This window comes from Camelus bactrianus, chromosome X, assembly GCF_048773025.1.
Source record: "Camelus bactrianus isolate YW-2024 breed Bactrian camel chromosome X, ASM4877302v1, whole genome shotgun sequence".
NCBI classification, from domain to species: domain Eukaryota; kingdom Metazoa; phylum Chordata; class Mammalia; order Artiodactyla; family Camelidae; genus Camelus; species Camelus bactrianus.
The window spans coordinates 38,705,801-38,721,806 of NC_133575.1; the positions used below are offsets into that span (position 1 = coordinate 38,705,801).

A 16,006-nucleotide genomic window follows, 5' to 3' on the forward strand; every position below is an offset into this window, starting at 1 on the left:
TTACCAGGAAAGAAAGCTGTTTCATTGTTGACTTTTTTTCTGACTCGTTTTCTGTGCATTTTTCCCAGACTTAAGCAATGCAGGTTAGCCTTTTGGGGCCTTTTATCATTTGAGATCTAATTGTACTTTAACCTGAATCGTTTTCTCGTTAGAACATTAAATTATTTTATATATAACTTAGGGCACACTATGTCTTCGAAACTTAATTTTTATTTTTTATTTTTTTGGTATAGAGGCAAAAATTGAGACGACTTGCCTAAGCACCCCAATCTGATAATTAGAGTCATTGTTTAATTTTTACACTTCCTTCTTTGGCAGAGTATTTACACACTAGAAGCTTAATAACTTTTTTTCATTGAACGATAGTCAGTTGCAATGTGTCAATTTCTGGTGTACAGCATAATGTCCCAGTCATACATATATATACATATATTCGTTTTCATATTCTTTTTCATTAAAGGTTATTTCAAGATATGAAGCTTAACTCTAAAACACTATGTTTTGAAAAGCCTTTTGCATTTTATTACCTTTTTTGTACCTCAGTAGTTGGCCCTGAATGGGATAATCTCTGGTGCCATTCTCGACAATGAAGTTTTATGAATTTCATATTTCTTTCTACTAAGTAAAGAAAAAAAATGCTAAGAAAAGAAACCAACTGGATGTGGAATAAGACCCACAGCTCAAACTATGTACTGGGGATTGAACCCAGGACCTCCTACATGCTAAGCACTTGCTCTACCACTGAGCTTATACCCTCTCCATCAAACTATACATTTTTAAGTACCAAAAAAGATAGTATCGTACAGTATAAAATAATCTAATAAGATAATGTAAGTTTTATTAAAGTGACGATTCTGTAGTGGTTTTCAGATACTACAGGTAGAATCCTATTTAGTAAAGAATAACTTTGAAGGAGGCTTATGAGGTTGGCAGTGTCACCCCCTTTATATACATGTTTCTTTATATATATGTCTAAGACTATATATATATATATATATATATAAATTTATATTATATATATATGTCTAAGACAATCACACTTGGGCCACAAGTAGCTTTTGGTTTTTAAGCTTTTTAGGTCTTTTTTACAATGCTATCAGTTGCCACTTCATTTTTATTCTCTTTAATGCTAGATTAGTTCATCAAGAGATGGAGATTTTATAGTAATGATGGACCAGACCAAAAGCATCTAGGTTCCATGAAGTGCCTCATATTTCATAAGATTTTGTTGTATTAATACTTCAGGATGCATTGAGCCTTAAGAATTGATTAAAGTAATCACAACATTTTAAAGACCTACATTTAAGGTCTGATTATTGGAGCACACTGACTAGATTTTTTTTAAAATTGAAGTATAGTCAGTTTACAATGTGGTGTCAATTTCTGGTATCCAGCATAATGTTACAGTTATACATATACATACATAAACTCATTTTCATATTTTTTCACTGAAGGTTACTACAAGATATTGAATATAGTTCCCTAGATGTTTAACAGTGGCTGTCCTGTGGATTAATTTAGAGAGATTGGAGATGGCAATTTTTTTCTCTTCAATTTTTCCAGCTTTATTGAGAGATAATTGACATACTTCACCATACAAGTTGAAAAAGCATAATGCTTTGATTTATGTATGTTGTGAAATGATTACCACACTAGGTGCAGCTAACATCTATCTTCCTATATTGATACAATAAAAGGAAAAGAAAGAAGAAAAGGAAAAAGTTTTCTCCTTGTGATGAGAGCCCTTAGATTTACTCTCTTGATGACTTTCCTATATATCATACATCAGTGTTAGTTATAGTCAGAGAAGGCAATTGAATTCTTCTTTACTGGACTAGCCTTACTGCACAATTAATTAAGACCTGCCTAAAAATAGCCTTTGGAATAAGACCAGGGAAGGGAAAGCCTTTAATACAGTGCAAGTATAGTAGTGAATTTATTTTCATGGCTGAAATAGCTACTTTTACCCAGGTTGGGTTAATGAGATCAGATTTGATGTTGCTTTCTGAGTTGAGCACAATGACTAAGAAACAAGTCATTTTCTTGGCTGTATTCTGGGCTTTCAAAGTTACCAGGTGGTATTAAAGAAATGACTTTGTATAGTAAGTTCACATGCAGCTTAGTTTTTCATATTCTTTTCTATGATGTGTACATAGACATAAAAATGTGTGTACAGTTTAAAGAATTATAATGTGGATGCTCAGGTAACCACCGCCCAGATCAAGAAAAATTGCCAGCACTCCAGAAGTCCCACCCTCACAATGTGTGCCATCCTTTCTCTCCTCTGGTTAGCTACTGTCTTTACTTAGGTCATTTTCTTGCTTCTCTTTGTAATGTAGTCCCTTAAATTTGTATCCCAAAATGATGTGATTTGGGTTTGCCTGATTTTGAACTTAGATAAATAGAATAATTTTGTGTGCTCTACTGTGTCTGGCATTTCACTCATTTCACAAATTTAGCTCATTGTTTGTGAGATTTTACCCATGTTATTGATATCCAGTACATTTTGGTATTTTTAAAAAAAGGCTTTCTATATTTGCCTCTCTCCTCCCCCTCTGCTTTTTTTTAAACTTAGGATCCCTGTAACTCTAAATGCTTTCCGATATTTCTCCTTCGCCTTCTGAGATTTTCTGCTAAATGAGATCTGAAAACTGAAACTTGTCTGGATCCAGGTTTTCTGAACCACCCTGATTGCCCCCAGGTGGATGGCGTTTGTTTAGATGAGACTACATCTTTAAGGCATCTGTGCTCGGTTAAAAATCCTCCTTTCTCCAAGGCTGGTCCAAGGGTCTGGTCACGTGATCCCAACAGTGACATCACATTCTGACCGCCAGGGAACACTGGTGATTCTTTAGGTGGCGTTTGTTCCTGTGAACGGCAGAGAACGCAGCAAGTGCCCTTCTAAAGCAGTTCAGACCGGGGCGCCTTCTGTAAAAACTCCTCAACCTAAATGACCAAATGCGGGCTGTCAAGGTTATTTCTTCCCTGAGGCAGAAAAAAAGAAAGCTGTGATTGAAGGTAAGCAGACTTGAGCCTGGCCAAGGACCGAAGCGTGACCCCAGGGAGAAGGGGATCTGGAGAATCACAAGCAGTCTGTTGTCGGATTCTAATCACTGCCTGCTCTTTCCGAGTTGCCTGACAATTTGCGTTTATAATAGGAGATGATCTACAAAGAAGGATGATACAGCGCTCATGTTACCTAGTGATGTAATAGGATTTTTGTTCCCTCCTGTTAGAAAGCTGTTGCAGATCTTCATTTTGTCTTAATATCCTTGGAGCCGGGGGCCTCATTTGATACATAGCGTGACATTTGATAACTGTTGGATGCTTTTACAAATCAGTTTCGCAAAAAGCCTTTTAAAATTTCGCCTGGAGAGAGCACACTTAAACCAGAGCAAATTCAATTGGAGCGTGAACCTGCCTGAAAAAGTAAATTTCTGGTTGGTGTCCTGTGTTCATGTCAGCATTTGTCTTGAGGATTGAAACAGCTTCGTCCCTCCCCCACACTGTCCCCCACACCTCCCCCCACCACATACTTTAGTCTCTTTCTGCCCTCATTTCCTAGCTGGCTGTTTCCCTCCAAGCTCTCAAACCACACACCAGCATTCATCTTTATCAGTATACAACTGACATAATAGGAAATGCTGGACTGGTGATTCAGCAGCTAACCATTTTACAGCCAGGTACACGTGAAGATATGAAAAGAACTTTGGCTAGGGGTTTTAAGATTTACTTGTTCGCTTCCTCCACTCCGCCTCCACCCTCGCCCCTGCCCCCACCCCCGCCCTTACTACGATTTGGATTCTGCAGAGCTTTTTCTTTCAAATGTGTGTGCTGCTTGGGAAAGGTGCTGACTTAGGTACTCAGAAGACTTCGAATTTGTAAACCCGGTGCAGCTTGGGTGTTAATTCAGACTTACCCAATGAGAGTGCTCGAGTCATCTGTGAGGAGTTTAAAGGGAAGATGGAGATGTAGGCGGGGGTGGGGGAGAGAGGGTCAGCTCAGGCCCGCTTTGGCTTTCTCTGCCGAGTTGGATTCATCACCCAACAGCCCGGGTAGAGCTGTGTCCCTGCCAAGGTTGATGCTGCAGAGGTGAGCGGTGGCTGGTTGAGTTCAGTGATGGCATTACTCTGCATTTTTCCTCCGGGTACATTTGCATACATTCTTGAAGACTGGTTTCCACTTTGGGTTTACTAGTGGAATCTTGTTCCACCAGAGGATTGTGGAAATATTTTGTACAAGTTTGTTAAGCAATACCAAGTAACCTTTGCATCAGGGCAACTTTTGAGTTTGACTACTCCCTCGTCCCAGCTGTTCATCAGACAAACTTGAGTTCAGCTGCTATTTATTGGGTCATAGCTGAGTGCTAGACACTGGAGAAGCAACAATGAGTCAGATAGAGGGCTACCCTCAAAGATGTTCTGTCCTGAGGGGCAGGGTATAGCTCAAGTGGTAGAGCACATGCTTAGCATGCATGAGGTCCTGGGTTCAATCCCCAGTATGCCCTCTAAAATTAAGTAAATAAATAAACCTAATTACTTCCCCCCCAAAGAAGAGGTTCTGATCTAGAAAAGAAGATAAAGCATTTGCATAAGTAATTGTAATAGAAGTGCTAAAAACGAAGTAGGTAAAGGAGTGTGATCATTGGGCAAATGGGTGTGTTCCTTCCAGTGGAAGGAGCTGGGAGGGACATGTCATTGCTGAGCCACGCTCTTGTCTTTAAATCTCCTATTGTAAATCTTAGACAGTTTTAACATACTTGTTAAATGTTTCTACAAGCCCATTATATCAGGGATCAAAGTCTTGCATCTTTTGAAGGGAAATATGTACATTCCAGCCATCTTAACTCTGGAAGAGACCAACATGCTTTCTTGGGAGTCCCCACTCAGGCAACAAGCCACTTCTTTGGATTGAATTACTGCCCTATAAATGTACATGATTTCTGACGTGATACGTCTGCAAAGATCTTTGACCCTTTTTTCTTCCTCTCATAACAGAAACTGAAATACCTAAGCCCCTCCAAGCTCCTGTCTTTTGTTTCAGAAATCCTTTCCCACTGCACTTCAAACTCTTGTCAACTTTCCCTTTGTACTATCATTCTCATTTGTCCCTTCACGTTCACAGTGCCTTGAGATGCTCATCATTTTGTGCCTACACCACAGAAACCTCTGCCTGTGGTGGATGTTCCTATTAGGTTCCTATCAGGTTCCTATTTGGCTTTTATCAGCATACCCTCACTGTAGTCACATGATAGTTTGTAGGCCTGCCTCTTAGTGCTCAGAAAGGAGGTACTAAACATATCCAGAGTGTCTGAAGGACTAACGTCTGTTTTCTGTTCAATCCAGAGGACAAGTCGTACAATGGTGGAGGAATAGGTGCTTCTAACAGGATGATGGACTTCTTGGAGGAGCCAATCCCTGGTGTGGGGACCTATGATGATTTCAATACAATTGATTGGGTGAGAGAGAAGTCTCGAGACCGGGATAGGCACCGAGAGGTAAGACCAAAAATGTGATGTGAGTGTTAGCAACATTAGGAGAAAAAGTTGATGATACCCATTCTTTCTATGTATTCTTTGCCTCAGCCCTGGATGTGGCTGACTTTGTTTTCTGTTGGCAATGTAGGGTTTTATTTTAAATTTATTTTTATTTTTAAGGCATCCTGTATATAATTTTTAAAACTTTTTAAAAGTTCTTTTTAATGTCTACTACTTTTGGAGGGGGGAGGAGTAATTAGGTTTACTTATTTATTTTTAAAAGAGGTATTGGGGATCAAACCCAGGACCTCATGCTTGCTAGGCACATACTTTACCACTGAGCTATACCCTACCCACTGTATATGATTTTAAAAAGAATTTGTATTTAATGATGATGTATTTTTCTCTAATAAATGGTTGGAAAGGATCCTTGGGTATAAATGCCCATGCAGAGAGGTGAAACCAAGTTGGTGGAAGGGACCAAAATAAATTTCAAAGATCTTTCTTCCCCATCTCATCTCTCTTTTATGGTTTTTCCTCAAAGCTGGGCGTTTAGAACTAAGAAAGGTAAATGGGCTCTTTTTAAAAGAATAAAAGGAAAAAAAATCTCAGAGCCCTAGTGTTTACTAACGCTTGCAGGATGAACTGGTAATTACAGCTCTTGTACAACCATAAAACCAAAAGCAAATTTACATATCCAACTCCAGCCAAATGGCAAGACCAATCAAATTCAAATTAATGATATTAATTGAATTTAATAGGTAATAGATGGTACTTGTGGCTTCGGGGCCCAATTTCTTTTTGAACATGACAAGAGAATCTCTCTACTTTTCTCTTTCCAAAGGACTGGGAAAACTTCTCAGAGCAGTCTGGTCATTTGCCTTTAACCTTGTTGCTGTGTATTATTTAACTAAGGGAATCACAGTTTCTAGGAGCAGATAGAGAGCTTAAAACAGTAGGGTCTTAGCCTCAGTCATCCTGATTCAGTAGGTGATCCTCTTGGGAAACCTTGCTTCAGCCAACAGTAGGTATTATTATCATTTTCTTTCGTACTATTTCTCCTTTGAGTCCAAGTGTAAAGTTTAATTTTTCAGTTGACTCCATTCTCTCCTGAGTCTGTGATTTCCTCCTCTCAGACCTGAGGGAATCTTCTGAGCCATCAGCTTCTGATCACTTTTCCTTCCTTTCCCGGCTCCTGACTGGCTTTTTCACGACCACCTGATCAGGTTGTCCCAGGTACAGGTTTTGAGAAATGCCTTTGTCATCCTTGGATTTGTGATAATCCCTCTGAGTTTTCTACCATCTCAAAAAGGTGACCTCTATAAAACATTCTGGTTTTTGTAAGATTTCTGCTCTTTGGGAACATATGCACATATTCCTTTTTTCCCTTTTATAAAAAAATTTTTTAATCAAATTGAGGTATAGTCAGTTTACAACGCTGCATCAATTTCTGGTATACAGCATAATGTTTCAGTCTTATGTATACATACATATATTCCTTTTTCATATTCTTTTCCATTATAGATTACTATAAGATATTGAATATAGTTCCCTGTGCTGTATAGTAAACTTGTTGTTTGCATATTCTTCCTATTATATCAATTCATGAGGAAGCCTTTAAAATAGAAAATTTTATGGCTTCAGGATTTTTGCTGTCCACAAGTCGGAGTTCAGTTTGTCATAATTTTCTTATTCAACATGTTACCCAGATTGGGACAGCCACCTGTGCTGTGACAAGGGCACATTTCCCATTATGTCAAAGTGATTGCATCTGAGACACATTATATCAACTAATAATAATTCAAAATCAGTTGAAATGTGTTTATCAAACACTCAAAGGAGTGTTTTCTTTTTTTTAGCATTAACTATTCATCATCTAAATGGAAACACTGTCACAGGGAAAAGTGTCACCTCATCTACTTTCAGTCCTTAAATTGGAAATGTAAAGTCATAGGTCATAATGACTTTTTAAACTTCTTTTAAAATGTTATAATAATTTATTACTTGTGATGTTGTTGTAGATGAAGGTGAGGTAGCTAAGTTATAGCTTCAAAGATAAGAAATAGAGGTACAGGGAAGGGGGGGTACCAAAGACAAAGCTGTCAGAATGCTTAGTTTTGAAATGTGGGCAGTTGAGGGTTAAATTGACAAGGCTAGGGCCCAAAAGGTAAAAGTTTCTGCATCTGTTGGTAGCCGCAGATATTCCCAGCAGGTTTTTGAAAATGAAAGAGATCATCGGTGATATGGTTGAGCATCTGTGATCACTGTACAGCGAGGGGTTTGTGGTATCAAGTCTTGGAATTTGCCCAGCCCTGGGGTAGTAAACCTCAAATTGTACTTTCACCACTCAAATAAGCCCAGGTTTGTTTATTCTTGGAAAAACAATCAAAACTATTTGCTGTGAGTCAAGAGACCATCTTTGGAATGTCTGATGTCCAGGCCAGAAAGAATCCACTGCAATAAGCAAAGCAGATTGATGCTATAAGAGATAGCAGCTGACTAGGGAAGCCCTGAACAAGGTACTTGTAAGCATTGCGATACTGTAGATATAGGTGGGGTTCAGTAAGACAAGGTTCCGTAGACCTCCAAGTTCTTGGTGGCGTTGGTTCAGTCAAAGATGATTTCAGAAATAACTCTACATTGGTCTCTATTCCCAATGAATAGGTGTGTCTTTGTGTTTCTTTACTCTATTATGTATTTGGAGATGAAAAATCAAGGGTGTGTGTAGAATGTCTCAACGTTTTCTTATTTCTCCCTAGATTACCAATAAAAGCAAAGAGTCAACATGGGCCTTAATTCACAGTGTGAGCGATGCTTTTTCTGGCTGGCTGTTGATGCTGCTTATTGGGCTTTTATCAGGTATGGTAAACTATGTTAGTTTTCTAAACGAATCTCCTAAAATTGTGATGTGTCCTTCCCCCACGTCATGAACTGCATTGAATGCTGTGCTTTGCTGTTTTACTGCATGAAAGGATTTGCTAGTGGACCTTTTGGAAGCTTTTTGCCCCAATCTGCAAAGAGGCACTAATACCTCACCTCCTTCCTTAAATCAATGAGATTAAATGAGGAAATGTATTTAAATGCATCTGTACACTGCGAAATATTGTGTCCATTTTAAGGTGCTGTTAGCACTGCCTTTTGGTTCTTAAGGAGGAGCCTTTCTGTTGGAGAAATTAGCTGCTTCTTTTTTTTTTTTTTAACACATGAGGTTTAGGAAAGAAGATGTGGAAGAGAACTTCCTAAGAGATTTTTGTAGCTGTTTCTTAAATGTCTACATTTGGTGGTAAATAAAAGCATGTAAGATATGGCTCATACCCTCAAGGAGCCTACAATCTTACTCTTTCATGCTGTCCAAGGAGTGGGATGGTACCACCTTTTCCTATCATCTCCATCAACTTTCAAAGCCACTCCAAGTAACATACAATCTAAATAGGAATAGTACACTTGCCATGCAAATACAGCTATTTTTAAATCTTGTTTTTTTAATTGAAGTATAGTCAGTTATAATGTATCAATTTCTGGTGTACAGCATAATGTTTCAGTCACATATATACATACATACATTTGTTTTCATGTTCTTTTTCTTTACAGGTTACTACAAGATATTTAATAGAGTTCCCTGTGCTGTACAGTAGGACCTTGTTGTTTATCTATTTTATATATAGTAGTTAGTATCTGCAGATCCTGAACTCCCAATTTATCCCTTCCCATCCCCTTTCTCCCCGGTAACCATAAATTTGTTTACTATGTCAATGCAGCTTTTTTTCCCCTTTTTTAAAATAACTTTTTAAATTGATATATAGTTGACTTACAATGTTGTAATAGTTTCTGGTGTACGGCATAGTGGTTCAATTAATGGGTATGTGTGCATATATATATTTTTTTCTTTTTCATTATAGGCCATTACAAGGTATTGAATATAGTTCCCTATGCTATACAGTGGGACCTTGTTGTTTATCTATTCTGTACGTAGTAACTTGTATCAGCCAATCCCAGACTCCTAGTTTATCCCTCCCTCCCCAACAAATACAACTTTAAAGCAGGTTCCCAAGCAGCCTGCCCCTCTCATAGGGGAAGCAGAAAGCCATGAATACCAGGCAAAGATGCTGAGAGTTATATCCTCAGGGCATGAAAAGATGGGCCTAGGGAGGTCTGGCATATTAAGCTAAACTAGAAGTTAGGTGGGAAATCGGGAGATGGTTGGAATGGAATGGTAGTTAGTCAACAGCACAGGTTTTGTTCGTGGCTACCTGGTTTTGAATCCCAGCCACACCACTTGCTAGTTTTGTGATCTTGGCCAAGTTTCTGATCCCTCGGAAGCTTCAGTTTACTGACTTGGAAAATGGGGACGACCAAGAGTACCTATATTACAGGTTCGTTGTGAGAATGGAATGGAGTAACAGCACACATAGCACTCAGCACAATGCCCAGTTGTTCACGATGCTGCAGCTGCTGCCACTACCTAGAGAGAATTCGTGAGCCGTGGAGTATAAAATGATCACAGCAAATGAGAAATGGTTCCTCCTAGTTTTTAAAGATTATCTGGGCCAGGGGTTGGCCAACTTTTTCTGTAATTTTCTGTAAAGGGCCAGATGGTAAATATTTTAAGATTTGTGGGCCCAATGGTCTCTGTAGCCCCAACGTAGCCATAGAAAGTAAGTAAACAAATGAGTGGGACTGTGACCAAGAAAAACTCTATTTACAAACATGAAGGCAGACCTACTGTAGAGTACAGGGAATTATATTCAATTTTTTGTAAGAACATATAATAGAAAAGAATCTGAAAAGAAAATATATATGTATGTATAGGTCTAACTGAATCACTTTGCTGTACATGTGAAACTAACATTGGAAATCAACTACATTTCAATAAAAAATTAAAAACAAAAAACCCCCCAAAATATGAAGGCAGATGTGACCCTCGGGTCATACTTTGCCCACCATGGTCTAGGGTGTTCTGTGGCTCGCACAGAAGAGAGTATGTGGTCTGGACAATTTCAAGCTGGCTCGTGATAGACTGAGTGGCCTGTAATGTCAAGTATTGGCAGAGAATGAAGGGGTCAGAGAAAAAGTTACATAGTTTAACAGTTAGGGGGATACCAGTGACCTTGAAAAACCATCACAGATGAATATTTTAGGAGCCAGATTTCAAGGCAAGGCAACCATTGGGGAAATCTTGGAGATGCTGGGTCATCAGTGGAAGGAGGGAAGGGCCAGAAACTTGAAATGATAGCAGGAACAAAAGGAAGCATTTTCTTCTCTAGGGTAAGGGAAACCTGCTAAAATGTGCGTAACCAGGGAAGAAAGAGCCAATTCGGAAAAGAAGGAGAAGGGAATATAAGATGTTAGGTAGGGTAAGACATGCACATGTGAAAACAACCAGAGAACTAGGCAAACTCTTTCCCATCATGTCAGTTTTCTGAATCCCGGCAGTCAGTGCAATAAGAGTTAGAAGGAAGAGAAGGCGGGGTTGCTGGAGTGGCCAGGACTAGGTGTCGAACAATTTGTTGGATTTCACTAGGTTATTCAAGTATGTAAATAACCTGTGTTAACACTCTTAGCACCTACCAAAACAGACCTATGACATGGCCTCCAGCCTGTTGGAACGTAGGCGTAATATCCTCAACTTTTTAATGTATGTCTTGTCACTAGGTGGTCAGTGAATATTTTTCTTTCCTTCCTACACACAGGGTATTTTGTTTTTGAGCAATGGAGAGCAACAATAGAAGCAGTGTGTCTAAAGGCAGAAACAGTCTGGGAATTCAGGGGCTGTGAATTTTATGATGTCTTTGCTCTTTCCCTAAAGCACAATTCTAGACCATTTCATTTCTTTATGCCACAGTTTCTTCATCTGGACAACAGAAATGACGAGAGGGCCAGAATCAAATGTATTCTAACTATCCTAACCCTGTCTATTAGTCATAGTGCATAAGTCTCCTTTCACTATTCATTTTCTTGTAATTTTCTTTTTCTTTTTTTGGGGGGAGGGGGGATTGAAGTCAAAAGAAGGTTTTTATTGGAATATTTAGAAAAAAAGGCAAGCGGGGGAGAGGGAGGGTATAGTTCAGCAGTAGAGTGCATGCCTAACATGCACAAGGTCCTGGGTTCAATCCCCAGTATCTCCATTTAAAAAAATCTAATTACCTACCCCCACCAAAAGGAAAGAAATAAATTAGAAGAAAAGGCAAGAAAGATTCTTACTCAAAATAGAAGGGGAGGAAAAGGGAAAGAAAGGGACGGGAGGGAGAGAAATTATTTGCGTTGGACGGTGATGTCATCAAAGGATTTTTCTCATAATTTTCTTTGATAAATGCTGCGTATAAAATACTGTTTGCTCCTTCTCACTAAGAAAACTTTGATGTATAACTTAAAAATTGTGCTCTACACTGGAATTTGACAGAACATTGTAAAATTATTATAAATCAATAAAAAATGTTAAAAAAAAGAAAACCAGAATGTTCACTTCCTAGGCTCAAAAGGCTTTAACCTGTTTAACCTTCATTGAATCTTCCATGTACATCCCAGTTTGTGCTTTAAAAATTTTTTTTAATTGAAATACAATCAGTTTACAGTGTTGTATCAGTTTCTGGTGTACGGCATAAAGTTTCAGTCATACATGTACATACATATATTCCTTTTCATATTCTTTTTCAGTATAGACCATTACAGGATATTGAATTTAGTTCCCTGTTCTCTACAGTAGAACCTTGTTGTTTATCTATTATTATATAGAGTAGTTAGTATCTGCAAACCTCTTTTTTTTTTAATTGGAGGTACTGGGAATTGAACCCAGGACCTCATGCATGCTAGGCATGCGCTCTACCACTGAGCTATACTCCTACCCCCAGTATCTGCAAATCTTGAACTCCCTTTTATACATTCAATTCCCTGAGCCTTTCTTCCATTGCTCAAATTCCCTCATCCATGGAGTCAAATCAGTATTAAGACTAAGCCTTTGTCCCTGTAGTCTTCACCAACTCCTCTCTGCAGGCCATCTCAAATAAATAACATGCAAGATTCTTCAACGTGGGCAATTCACATTTTCCCAATCTTATCTATATGGTAAGAATAAAATCGTCTTTAACAAACTTGTCTGTCTTTATGGAGCAATATTCATCAACCCTAAGTCAAAGCAGACTCTTTACCATGTGAAGCAGCTGAAAGTCACATCCACTCCCCTCTTGCTCCCACCCAACTACTTTGCTCTCCCCTGAGTTTCCACAGAAATTTTGCAGGCACAGTGTTTAATGAAGATGATAGAGATAAGAAGGGAAAATCAGACAAGCAAGAGGTTGCAGATGGAACGAGAAATATATACTTGTCCGTAATTTTGATTCCTTTTCCCTCATTTTCTCTGACAATTGTGGCTTTTCCTTCCTCCAATCAGGTTCCCTAGCTGCCTTGATCGACATCTCGGCTCATTGGATGACAGACTTAAAAGAAGGTGTATGCACAGGGGGAATCTGGTTTAACCACGAACACTGTTGCTGGAACTCGAAGAATGTCACCTTTGAAGACAGAGACAAGTGTCCAGAGTGGAATAGCTGGTCCCAGCTCATCATAAGCACGGATGAGGTAACATGTAGTGAAGCTTTCGGCACCACTGATTTTTATTCTTACATTTACTTCATTTCTTCTACTATCCTTGTGGCAACTGTGGAATCTTCTTTTATTTTCCTTCTCATGAAAAGAGGAACCAGAGCCAGCTGCCTTTCTCTGTGGTTTAAATGCAGCCGTATTCTTCTGACCCATGGAGTTGTTTGATGCTTATGCAACAACTTAAAAATTTTTGCGTGTTTTAAACAAGCCTGGTGTTTCTCCTTAGTTGTTAGTACACGGTGTGGCTGGATCTTTCTTTCTCTGGTAATTTCAGAAGAAATAGAGTCAGCCAACGGGTAACGGGTAAGCTATAATTTCTAACAAAGGATGGGGTGGGTTAAAAATGTATTTATCATATAGACTCCAAAAGTAGTTTTTCCCTGAGCATTGCATTAGAACACTAAAAAAAAAATTGATGCACTCCATATCAAAATAACAGAAACCGAGGAATAAAATTGCCCACAGTCCCATTTTGAGATGAAATTAAAATTTTCATTGGCCTTGCTTTCTAGCATATCTTTTTCAATGTAAAAGTAACTTTGTTTTCCAGTTCCTTACCTTTCTGTTACCACTTGGTTTGCACATTAGATCTCCCCTCTTAAAAACAAAAGCACACAAAACAGCTCTGAATTCCCAATTCTGCTCTGTATTCCACCAACCCAAACAGGTACCATCGCCACTCACTCCTCGTCTGCTCTGTTGGTAAAGTGAGGGGGAGAAGACTAGGACATTTATTTGTATTTTTAAAATTGATTTTCATAACTACTTGGGTCCACAAACAATTTGCAATGGCACCTGGACCCAGAGAATCAATCAAGGTAAAAGAAGGATTAGAAATAATAAAGTCAGAAATAAGAGTGTTTATGTATATATGTGACTGTGCATCTTGGTTTGGGGAAAGAGTTCAGTGAAAGGGTTAGATACATACTATATGGGTGAGAGGTTTTTTTTTTAATTTTTTTGTTTTTGTTTTGTTTTAGGGGGGAAGTAATTAGGTATATTTATTTATTTGTTTTTTAATGGAGGTACTGGGGATTGAACCCAGGACCTTGCGCATGCTTAAGCATGCTCTCTACCACTGAGCTCTACCCTCCCCTCACCCCCTAGAGGGTTTAAATCTGTGCTTCTCACACTGGGGTAAGGTCAGTGTACGAGAGGGTAAGTGAAACCTCAAGATACATGCTATGTGCCTTCCCAGAATATCCTTTTTTTCCTGAATATTTGGATTTTTCCCCCAAAATTAAATGTAAACAGTCATTAAAAAGGAATGCAAAATCCCCATGTTTAAGATAAAACATAATCTGTTTCAGCTCTGCTGCTGGGTACTCCACTCCCTATCCTCTCTCCTAGATTAGGGATATGTACTTGGGTAGAAAAGTTTGAGAAGCCCTGGAATTTAGGGTGAGTCTCTGTGTGTGTGTGTGTGTGTGTATTTCCTTTGCTTTCTTTTTACTCTTTTATTTTTGAAGTGATTATAGATTCACAGGAAGTTGCAAAGCAATGTACAGGGAGGTCCTGCATACCCTTCATCCAGCCTTCCCCAATGATAGCGTATTCGTACAGTAGCAAAACAAAGAAATTGACATTGGTGCAATCTGTGGACCTTATTCACCATTTGTATAGGCATAGATGTGTGTGTGGGGTGTGTGTGTGTGTGTCATTCTCTGCAGTTTTACCACATGTGTAGATTTGTGTAGCCACCACCACAACCAAGATGTAGAACTCTTATTCCATCACCACGAGGCTCCCCCATGCTATGGCTTTAGAGCTGTGTGTGTGTGTGTTAAAGTGTTCCATCTGTAGCTTTGAAACTGGAGCTGGAGATCTGTTAAAGTGACACACATTTCTCTGGCTCTCCTTTTAAAACGAATGACTGGGTAAAGTGTCTTCTAGGTTTTAAAAAGAGTTCTCCTGCAGAGAACTTGACCTCCTGAGCTCTGCCTCTAGCCAGTGTCAGCTGTTTTCCCTTTCACTCCCTTTCCCTCTTTGTTTCCTACCTCTAGAGTCTTCTTCCTCCCTAGCTAGATTTGAAAGGCCAATAGAGAGCAATTACTAGTTCCTCTGAGAGACTAAAATAATGGGAAACGTGTGTCAGAATCATAACTCAGGAATCAATGCTCAGGAAAAACCTGAGCGTTTTGGTTCTCCTTGTCTAGGTCAATGACTTATTTTGATAGTGTTTTAGATTTTAAAAAGTCACAAGACCATTGAGTTTTGTATTTCATGTAATTTGAGTGAGTTTCGACTTTGAATATTTCTATTAGCAAGCATACCCTGCTCATGTCCAAAATATCTTTTTTGTAAGGCATAGATGTTTACAGGCCCTTTAATGTCGGGGAATCCTTATTAAGAGTCAAAATTAGATTTCTTTCCTGGCAGACTTCCATTATAATGGGGGAGAGTCTCAAAAGTATATTTTCTCCATTTTAATGGAAGTGCTGGGGATTGAACTCAGGACGTTGTGCATGTGAAACATGCACTCTATCACTGAGCTATACACCCTGCCCCCTATTTTCTCCATTTTAAAAGTAGCTATTGCCATTTTATTCTTTGGGACATCTGGCATCTCGCAGGTTTTGTTTGATGGGCAGAGCCTGCAACTTTCTACTGCATATTCTTGTTGCCCAGTCTACTGAACATCTACCCGTTGGCTACTCCAGAGGCAAAATTCTCTCAAAGCTGTGGTCGTCTCTATAGAATGTACTTGTTTATTTTAAGCAAAACACCCAGGAATTTTAGACACTTTAACTTCCTATGAGAATTTGACACCAAGGTAGGTAGTAGCCAAAGGTGAATGTAATGGAACTTTAGAACGAGTCTTCACTTCAGATGTGTAGCCAAGGTTAAGCCATTCCTATGCCATACACCAGAAACTGACACAACATTGTAAACTGACTATACTTCAATTAAAAAAAAAATAAAAATGTGAAG

At 38.9% G+C, this 16,006-nt stretch overlaps 1 protein-coding gene across 6 annotated transcripts in view; it reads left to right on the top strand.

Annotated features, from left to right (window-relative positions):
- Positions 1-16,006, top strand: part of CLCN5 (chloride voltage-gated channel 5) — a 161,163-nt gene that overhangs the window by 126,924 nt on the left and 18,233 nt on the right. For 5 of the 6 annotated variants that reach the window (XM_074359983.1, XM_074359984.1, XM_074359986.1 and 2 more), the window contains 3 exons: positions 5,346-5,497; positions 8,236-8,335; positions 12,864-13,051. In XM_074359983.1, the coding sequence (XP_074216084.1) occupies positions 5,346-5,497; positions 8,236-8,335; positions 12,864-13,051 (440 nt within the window). Of the gene's footprint in view, positions 1-1,385; positions 3,019-5,345; positions 5,498-8,235; positions 8,336-12,863; positions 13,052-16,006 lie in introns of those variants that run through there. The other variant, XM_010964121.3, reaches the window with a different exon arrangement.